Source organism: Drosophila nasuta, chromosome 3 (assembly GCF_023558535.2).
Source record: "Drosophila nasuta strain 15112-1781.00 chromosome 3, ASM2355853v1, whole genome shotgun sequence".
In the NCBI taxonomy this organism is placed as follows: Eukaryota; Metazoa; Arthropoda; class Insecta; order Diptera; family Drosophilidae; genus Drosophila; species Drosophila nasuta.
In genome coordinates, this window is record NC_083457.1 from 5,479,939 (window position 1) to 5,490,303 (window position 10,365).

Consider the following 10,365-nt stretch of genomic DNA (forward strand, 5'->3'; position numbering starts at 1 on the left):
GTTGTAGTTGAACATGCTTACGTTGATGCTGACGCTGACGATGGCTGTCGGAGTTTCCGGTTGCCACAAAAATTAATTTCATTAATGCATGGCCAGCGAAATGAATTGAAAGCGGACGCTCTGCAATTACGCAACGAGTTCGGGATACCAATGCGATTCAAAGCGGACAGAGAGAGAGAGAGAGAGAGAGAGAGAGAGGGAAAAGTGAACCGCCCACTCACATTTACAATCACAATCACATTTATACACGCATACACAGAGCTGAAGTTTAATCAACACAAATGGCACATGCAAATACAAAATATACAGTTTCGCAATCAATTTTATGGCAACTGACGCTTTAGCGTTGATAGGCGCGTTAGGAACTCGTCGCGTGTGGCACGACGTTGCTGCAACGCTTCCAGTGGCACAAGCTCTTCGCATTGTCTCGCAATCTCCGCTAGCGTTTCTCCCTCGTTTCGCATATCCGGTGTGGGACCATAGCTGGCGCTTACAGCGGCGATCTCGCCGCCAAAGCGTTGGAAATAATCAGCAACACCTCCGGGCGCATTTAGGTGAGCCGTCTCCAGGGAGCCCAAGAGGGCATACCGCAGACCCAGACCATCGCTCAGCACACGATCCACATCCTCCACACTGATGATGCCGCCGCCAACCAAGCGCCACACCTCATTGAGTATGGCATACTGTATGCGATTGGTGGCGAATCCCTGAACTTCACGGTTCAGCACCACTGGTCGTTGTCCCAGAGCCAGCATCAGCTGACGTGTGCTCTCTACAGTCTCTTTATTGGTCCATGGTGCCGGCACGAGTTCAACGAGTGGAATGAAGTATGGCGGATTCAGGGGGTGAGCCACAAGCATCTGAAGAACCAAGGAGAAAGTAAGAAATGGAGTCAGTAAGATATGCGATACCCATTTTCAATGAAAACAAACGAAGTCCGGAATTATCGTGAAAATCAATCCAAATTAATATACCAAAATATCAACATATACTAAAATTACAAAAATATACCCAAACGAGTGCGAATTATCTGAAGATCTGAAGTCGGTTTTCGACAATTATAATTATTATTGTATCTCTATCTTTTTTATAGACTTAAGATCTTGTTGTTTATACAGACAGATGGATAGACAGTCAATATTAGTATACTTTATGTGTCGCTACTCTATGAGTAGCTGGTTTAAAAAAGTATCGAAAGACTTTAAAAAAGTTTTGCGGCCACTTTATGGAATTCACCTGAGAGCGCTGCTTCAATCCCTCGGTGTAAAGTGAAGGCATAAAAGTGCTCGTTGAACTGGCCACAACTGTCTGTGACTCCAAGACTTCATCCAGCTGGGCATAGAGATCCCGCTTCAGCTGCAACAGCTCTGGTATGCACTCCTGAATGTGCAAAGCATTCTCTACCAACTGCTTCAGATCTGTGCAGCCGCTGATCAGCTCAAATTGTGCCTCCGGTGACAGCTGACCACGTAGAGCACCCTTTGCCTTGAGACTGTGCAACTCCTTCTGTATCTCGAGCAGTGCTCCATCCACTTGAGTCTCCAGTATATCATATAACTGCACTCGGTAGCCAGCTGCGGCAAAAAGCATTGCCCAAGCACGCCCGATTAGGCCGCTGCCCACGATGCCGATCTTCTGGCAACTCATTTTGTACTAAAGTTGGGTTGAGTTGACGCAGATGTCGCGTCGCATTGAACAGTTGAGCTGTGAGTTGAGATTTATCGCTTTGGGTTCGAGTTGACATAATTGAAATGTTTATTAATGATAATGACTTGTTGAATTATAGCAATGTGTTTATCAGTCTGGAGGGCATGGAGTGAACTCAGTTTAATACAGATTGTAATTAAAAATAACTCTGAGCTTATAGTCATTATATCAATATAATTAAATAAATTGGTTTTCTATATTAGTAAAAGCTATTTTTATTCGACAATTTTTTTCTATTTATGTTACGAAATATTAAACAAGATTTTGTATTGGGTTTTCTGTATTTCTAATTGTTGAATGGAAGACAGACGGACATGGCTAGATCGTCTCGGCTGTTGACGCTGATGAAGAATATTATATATATACTTTATAGGGTCGGAGGTGCCTCCTTCTACCTGTTACATACATTTTCTGCCGGCACAAAGTTATAATACCCTTCTTCCCTAAGTGTAGCGGGTATAACAACTTTAAGAAGTAATATTGCTAGAAATATCAGATTAAAGACTGGAAATCTTAAAAAAAATTGTAAATTTGTAATTACAATTTACAGTTATTTGCTTATTTATTGAAACTGAGACTGTAAAGATTTCAATCTTTTCTGTTTCGACTCAAATTAGATTGAAAACCTAAAATTATTTACTTGTCGTTATGCTGTCAAAGAATTGTAGCTTTTAATGGGCATCTTGTAGTCGAGTACCTTAGTAACGATTCCTATAAGTTTGATTAATATTCTCTTAATGTTGACATTCATGTGTTTTTATTTTTATATAGCTTGACAGCTAATTGTACAATTTCCGACAAAGACGAGATAAGATGTTTTCCGAAAGTCATTAATTGTCGCAGTATTTTTCAGCATTCGCGTTGCGTATTGAATTTCCATTCACAAGTAGACCACATCAAAGAGCATTTACTTGTACTGGAATTGTTAGTTGAGTGTTCTGGGTTGAGATTTTCAATTGGCGGGGAAATAACAAAAGTCTGCATGTAATACTTTTATGCATATTTCGCGCATATTTTTCTGACATTGTAAGTGGCTGTGGCTGCCAGCTATAAATTATTGAATAAGCACTGCCGCCAGAAGCAGCAGCGGCTGCAACAACAGTAATAACAACAGCGGCAGCAATACCAACAACAATAATAAAAACAAGTGAAAGAGAGACAGCGACAGAAACAGAAACAGAAACAAAGACAGACTTTACCACACAGTGAGGTTCATGGCATTGCCAGTCGTTTTCATATGTAAACCACATTAATCATACGCCCCGTTTGCGTTTTCATTTACGCCACTGACATATGAAAAAGACACAACAACAACAGCGTGAACAACAGAAAACAAGAAGCAACCACAGGAACAGCGGCACAAAAAAATTGGCATCACTGTGTCGCTGTTAGGAGTTTTCCAGACCAGGTTAAATCAGCCATGAAATGCCAACTACAGTCACAATCGAATTGAATAAATAAAAAATAATAATAACACAAATGAAAATGGAAATAAAAATGAAAATACTTGAAGGTATCCGCATTGCATTACAGTTCATTGCATTTAAATGATTGTTAATAAAAATGGAAATCAATGCGAAACGTTTTAAATTGCCTACTTTCACTCTGCAATCCATATAACGAGCAGTGCTCAGAGAATTGTAAAACAGCAATTTGCAGCTATTAACTTACAAAGACTGTGTCCTCAAGCTTTCGACCGAAATCAAAGTACAAAGAGAGAGTTGAATGTCACAAGATTTCTGAGTATGCAAATTTTTTGATTCCAATACGCAGACAAAGCAGTTGTCAAAGGGCCGATAAAAGAAGACACAACTGTAGTTGTTGTTGTTGTTCAAACAATCTCAATCTCGTACTATATACACATTCTTGTTTTCTTAATTCATGAATTTTCAATAAATAAAATTGTTAAGTTGTACTTCAACTGAGTTAACTTTTCAGAGCTTGCCTTTAAATTTATTTTATTTTTTTTCTGGATCAGCAACAGCTAATTGGTTTATAAAAATGCAACATCAATTTAGCATTACCGCATATGTCTGCCAGAGAGAAGAATTTCCGGGCAATTCCCATTCAGCTTGTTAGCAGTGAAAAAGGTCATAGGTACTGCAGTATTGGGGCGAGGAAAAACAAAAACAGTTGTAGAGTTCGAATGCGGCATAAAAATGTTGAAAAAAATTGACAAACTTTTCATTCCACACGCACAACGAAAAAATAAAATCAAACAAAGCAAACAGCGGGCGAACACAACGACGTCGAAACAGGACATGACATATGCTTCAGGACATATGGCGGCAGATATTTTTTGTGCGATGCTCCTCTTGTTTTTCATTCTGCTGTTTTTTGTTATGGTGTTTTTTTTTGTATTTTTTGCAAGATTGTTTGATCTGAATCTGGCTGAGTGGCAACTGTTGGCCCTTTGCTGGTAGATTTCACCTGTTTGTTTAATAAACTTTTGCAGTTGCATTGCGAAGCGCAACTAAAGTACTTAAGCAATTTTTATCGCACGAGTTTGTCAGTTCAAATTGTTTGATGTTTGCTTCAAAGTTGTCGCAAGTCGATTTTTGTTTCCCCTCAGTCAAAAAAAGTTTTCTGTGCAAATTGCAGTTTACTTACTGCTTACTGCGAACTGCGCTCAGCTTTGCTTCTGTGCTTACTGCTCGCTGTTGATCTGGCAGTGAATGTAAACAGTTTGCCAGTAACATCATAAATGCCACAGCATGGCTTAACATTGTGGGCGTGGCATGCAAAAAGCCATAAGCCGCCCTCTTATGTTGGCCTCGGTTATTGTACTTGCTTCCAAACTATGCGCCGCCACTTTTGTGTGCAAGTTTGCTTTGACACTTTGACATTGACAATGATGTATGTGCAAAGTGTGTGTGTGTGTGTGCGTATCTGTGTGAGAGTGTATGTGTGATCCAAGGGTGTGGCTCAGCTTTGCCATTAAATATCGATTAGTTAAGTGCATCAAACAGAGTTAATAGATGTCCCAAGACCCATTTAAGGTATGCATATTTGCAATATTCGAATTGACTAAATCATAAAACAATTGTAACTATTTAGCTCGGTAAATGATTTAATTTTTTCATTTGTAGAGTTAAGGGATATATTTGCTTATATGTCATCTCATTATAAAAGGTTTCTTCTATTTTTTTAGGTTTTAACTCTAAACTCGCTAACTAATCGTGAACTACAAGATATTACTGTATTAATGAATTTAATTTCCATAGTTAATTATTTCATTTCGATTACCTTTCGATGTAAGCAATTTGTTAAATTAAATTTATCTGTTCTCTGAGCCTTGGTTCATTAGCTATTTAATGATAGCTAAATTTACATCGACCAATGCGCAGTTTTTCAGATAATAATGTTGCTAGCATACTCTGTGGACATTATATGGATAAGTAATAGAAATAAATGTAAATATAAAATTTAAAATATTTATACATACTCTATTAAATAGATATTTATATTTCTAGAGAGCATTTAATAGTCCTGCATTTGAACTGCAGCATTCGTATTTATTTTTATATTTCCAGTTTTATTAGCAACGATTTATGACGACATGTAAATAAAAAATCCAACGAATTGTTGCACATGTCATGTTGTTGTTGTTTTATGGCTGCCTGTGGCATATTCAAGGACAACAGCAACACGAACAATAGTAACAACAACTATAAAATACACGAGGGGTTGTTGATGTTTTGTATTTTTACAGCATATTCCTATAGGCAAATCAATTTGCAATTGATTGAATATATTTTGGCTTTTCCGCTTCGCATTTTGGTCAACGTCTAGAATTGCCTATTTTCAATAATTAATAACTAAATTGTTGTTGCAAATGCGTGCGAAACTAATTAAATGTGTGTATTTTCCACTCCACTGTGGTTCTCTGTCTCTCTCTTTCTCTCTCTCTCTGTCTCTGTCACTGCTAGCCACACTTGTACATATGTAAAATGCATTACAATTGTGTGCGTATTTGTGGTTTTCGCCTATTTTATTGTACGAGCAACCGAGGTAGTTTAAACAAAACAATTGCACCTCATACCATGCACCGGTGCATTCTGATCTTTGCTCTCGATTTAATGATGCATTTGATGTATTATCAAACAATAGCAGCATTGTCGAATGCATTAATGTTGGGCTTATAAAAAGCAAATTGAAATCATTCCACATTACAATCTGACCTTAGTTGATGCATTCTCTTAAATTTCTATGAAAGTTTCTTTGAAGTTGCATAATTAAAAGATTTTAGGCAAATCAGAAAAATTAATATCATAATGAATGACTCTTCCATTAGGTATTAAGTCATAACTAGCTTGACTATTTATCAGCAGCAATTACCTAAGCTGTTAATCAAGAGTACTTCAATTTTCTTATTAAAAGCACAATTTCTATAAGAGGCCTAAGCTGAACAAATTACAAATTAGTTGCCAAACTGTTCGATGTCTGTACAGCCTAGACTGCATATTGAACAAACTCACAATATAGTAAGTAGGAAATGAGTGTGTGTGTGTGTTCGTGTGACATATAATTTAATTATGTGCTTGCCATAATATGCAAACACAATTTTGTTGGTTTTGTGTTCGGCTAGTCATAAGCCGAGTGCATATTCCTATTTTAATTGTTTTATTTAACATTTAAAACCAATTTATATTTATGAAATTGTAAATTGGCAGCATCAGGGGCAGCCCGCAAACATACACACACAGGACAATGTGGCGTATACGCAACATTTCCATTTTGCCATTAAAATGTGCGAAACATGTCGCGAAATGTGCCCCATGCCAATTTGCTTGTCGACTCGCCTGTTTCACTGCTTGCCTCAATGGCTGTTCGGCTGTTATGCAGGTAATTAAAATGAATACGTAACGCTGCTGCCGGTGCTTGTCAATTTTTATGCGTATGCGTATGCGTAATGTGTAATGCGAATATAAATTATTAATTGACTTTTATAGCACAATAGCAGTAGCAGCCGTGGCAATGTTAATTAATTAGCACATTGTTGTGCAGGCGTCACACAAAATTTAAGCCATTTTGAACGAAACGCTTCAAGTGTTTGGTTTCAAATCGCATTAGTAGATTGCAGACGGTGACAGTGGCGGTGGCGGTGGCTAAACGACAACAACAAAGCGTAATGTATGTACAACTTCAGCTCCGTCTACTGTTAAAAGTGCACTTAATGCTGTCCAGGCTTGGGTTAATTTGCAGTTGCGGTTTTCGTCAACCTCAAATGCAAATCGCTAGGCAATGCTAGCAACGAGGCGTATGATTAATATCAACAGCAGAGCGGTGAGTTCTTAATAAAGGTAATAAAAATACGTTTGCACTAAACATTTAATTGCTTGACAAATATTTGCACCGCCAATGAGTTAGACCCAAGTTCTCAAGTGCTGCTCAAATACTATGCACACACAATAATAATTAAAAATGCATAATTCGAATATGGTTGACTGACAGATACCACTTAAAGATGACTAATCTTAGTATAAAATAAATAAATGTATCAGATTTGGTAATTGTAGCTATTACTCATGACTATAGAGATTAGTTTCATAAAAGCTCCAAGCTCCATAGACTTTTGAACTAGTGGAATAAAGACGCTTTTTATATTTAATTATTTAAAGAGGTACTGTTTTTATTTCGAAATATTTTAAAAATAATTTGTTTTTATTAATAAATACAAATTATAAATATTTTTTTTATAATTGATATTCAATATTAAAATTTAATTAATTTGTATGTCTAAAAAGTTACTACCCCTGTGTTATTTTAATAGGGTATTCTGACTGCAGGAATACCAACCTTGTTCGTAATGAACAACAACTTTAGTAGCCGACTTTACCCTCTGTTTCTGTCGCTGTTGTCCCGTTGCATGCATTATCGGCATACGCTGTCGTTTTATATAACTTTGACGGCAAAACTTTACCGCTTTACCGCTTAACAAAATGTGGGCATTGTGACGAGACTAGGATGAGGAAGGCAAGTCCTAGCCACGTTGAAACTCGTATTTATATGCAAAAATCTTAAGTGAAGTATCGATTTTGCCGCTAGCTAGAAAATTATTTACAAACGAATGAACTTTCCAAGTAAAAAACAGAGTATACTCTGAGTTCAATACATAAACAGACATGTATTTGCATGTGCTTGTGGCGTGGAGTTTTGTTTATCTATTCCGTGAGCCTTTTGTGTGCCTGCTTTGAGCACTTCAAAAGAAAACTCACTGGCTATGAACTTGAGATATAGAGCTCAAGCACAGAATGAGCTTGTCAAGCTGTCAGACAATTTGGTGCTATTCCTATAAAATTCCTTATATAATTCAACGTAATTCAGTACTAGCGTACAATTCAATTAAGTCTTTATCTAAATTAATGAGATAGCTTTGCGATTATCACAGAAAGCGGAAGCAGCTTTAAATTTGCTATTTAACAATTTGTCTACTCTACTTCAGCTGCTATTGACCTCATACTCATCATTTAACAATGTGAATTCTATATCAATATCTCGTATTCTAATTTCTTATTCGCAGAACTCTGACTCTGCAAGTCATTAACACTTTATCTTTATCTCTATAATGGAGAGCTTAGTTGAGCAAGAGTAAAAGAACATTTTTTTTGAAAATTTATGTGACGACTTCATCGGAAATGTATTAGTCTTTTCGCATTTTAGCATTTTACCCTTTCGCGTTTGCATTAATCTTTTGGCATAAAAGTTTCACTCTGGCCGTCGCCCAAAAAAAGTGGAAAGTAATTTAAACTTTTGCTTTTACTTTTGTCTGAGCTCTCACAGTTTTGCATTGCTTCTCGCTCTATAACTTTTTGTACCCTGTTCAATATGAGCATGATAGTTGTGTAGATACAAATGTAGCTCGTTTTCATAAAAAAATAACATTTTATTTTATCAAAAAATATAAAATTTGTATTATACATCGAACTATTTGCAGGGTAATTCTGGACTGAGCAATTAGAATTAATGCCATTGTGTTACCCTCGATAAATGACAGACAAATTTTCTTTAAACACTTTTGCTTTTGAGTGAATTCGAATTCTAAAATAAACGGAAACAACAAGAAGCAAGAAATGCATAAGAAATTTTTTTGTGAATCTTGGGTTGTTTCATTTTGCATAAGCCGCTTAGGCGCTTACTTTGATTCTGTTTAACGTGCTTGCAATTTGCCAATTCAAGTTTATTGCCAAAGACGTAAATTCCTTTTTATTTAATGTAAGCCAAAGTCAAGAATGTGTAGAGCATGGAGGTGAGCAGGGGTGATTACCTACGCGATTCTACACCTGAATATATATCTTCATGGGCTTCCTGTTATATATCGTACGTGTTACACATACATAACATGTTTTTATTCATTTCTACTTCACATGCTCTTTTAAAAAGGATCTTAAGAATTTTATTGAACGTTTGCAACACCAAAAAATTGAAACGCAAATTGCACGCATTGCAAAGAAAATTATTTTTTCCATAGCAATAAATATTTAATAAATTAAAGTAACAAGTTAGTTACTCGTGTCACTAAATAAAATTAAAATAAAGATATTAAAATGTATTTTTTTAAGTTCTCGACATTACAAGAATTATTTACTTTTGTTTGATTTAAAATTAGATTAGATTAGATTACATAGAAATATTTAATTTAAGTCTTCGAATCATAAAAAAATGTATAATAATTTTTGTAAAATATTTGAAAAATTATCAGAAATATATTGTATATCAATAAGTGTATTTTCAATCCGACGTTGTGCTTAGCGACTTTTTCACTTTTATGTGCAGACAAATTTTTGCTGGCACTGGTTTTGTGTTTTTAATCAAATGGCACTCAATAATTAAAGAGCAGAGCCAAAGGCGATGGATGCAAAAAGCCATAGGGACATAAATCCTGCTGCCATAACTTCCTGCTGCAAATATTGAAAGTCCATTAACAGTAAAACATGTTTGTTCCCAGTTGGAGCTGTTGCCCCATTCGAGTTCTCCATTGTTCATTGTTCTCTTGCACCTTTCCTAGGGGTTGGACGACTCCAGCTCCTATTCCACCTGAGAACTAGACCTGCAGTTGAATTCAGTTACAGTTTCAACTGCTCTGTGTGTGCTTTTTTATTTTTGTTATTTGTCCTAGGTGCAGGTGCATAGCTGGGGCTTATGGCATGTCCTGTCTGCATCTGATAAATGCGTCCAAGCAACTTTAATTAAAACATTTCCAAGCTTACACACCCAACACTGTTAGACGTCAATAGACGTCAATAGGTTTTTGTTTATTTTTCAGCACAAACGAGGCGTAAACATAACAAATAGCTAAACGGAAATAACACCCGACACACCTACCTCACTCATACACACAAGCGCACATATACACATAAACGGAGTCATTCATTTGGCATTTGACATTTGTTTGTTTGCCTTGACATGTGGCTCAAATTGCATTTGTTTTTGTTTTCGTAGTATTTATTATTTGTGTATTTGTTTACTTTTGTTTGCGTTGGACATTATTAACGCGATTCGTTCCGCTGCACTATGGTCCCAAATCCCGATTTGGTGGCATAAAGTCCAAAATTTCATGGAAGAAAATCTGAATTTTTTTTTATATATTTAAACTAGATACCTTAGATAGAAAGTATCAATAAATACTTTTGTCAAAAATGCAACCTTGCAATTTTT

The 10,365-nt window shown here is 36.3% G+C and overlaps 1 protein-coding gene across 1 annotated transcript; it reads right to left on the reverse strand.

Moving 5' to 3' along the window:
• Positions 1–235: 235 nt before the first annotated feature.
• LOC132793058 (lambda-crystallin homolog) lies at positions 236–1,662 on the reverse strand. Its single transcript, XM_060802662.1, has 2 exons — positions 1,237–1,662; positions 236–860 (listed from the first exon to the last, which is right to left on the reverse strand). Exons 1-2 carry the CDS (start codon positions 1,645–1,647, stop codon positions 324–326), a joined length of 948 nt encoding a protein of 315 aa, XP_060658645.1. The 5' UTR covers positions 1,648–1,662; the 3' UTR covers positions 236–323.
• Between the last annotated feature and the right edge of the window lie 8,703 nt (positions 1,663–10,365).

What these genes read in the sequence shown, in the direction of transcription:
- LOC132793058 (XM_060802662.1), bottom strand. Translation starts at nt 1,647, where the DNA reads ATGAGTTGCCAGAAGATCGGCATCGTGGGCAGCGGCCTAATCGGGCGT. An exon ending in GATTGAAGCAGCGCTCTCAG is followed by an intron (nt 861 to 1,236) that starts GTGAATTCCATA and finishes TTGGTTCTTCAG; the next exon opens with ATGCTTGTGGCTCACCCCCT.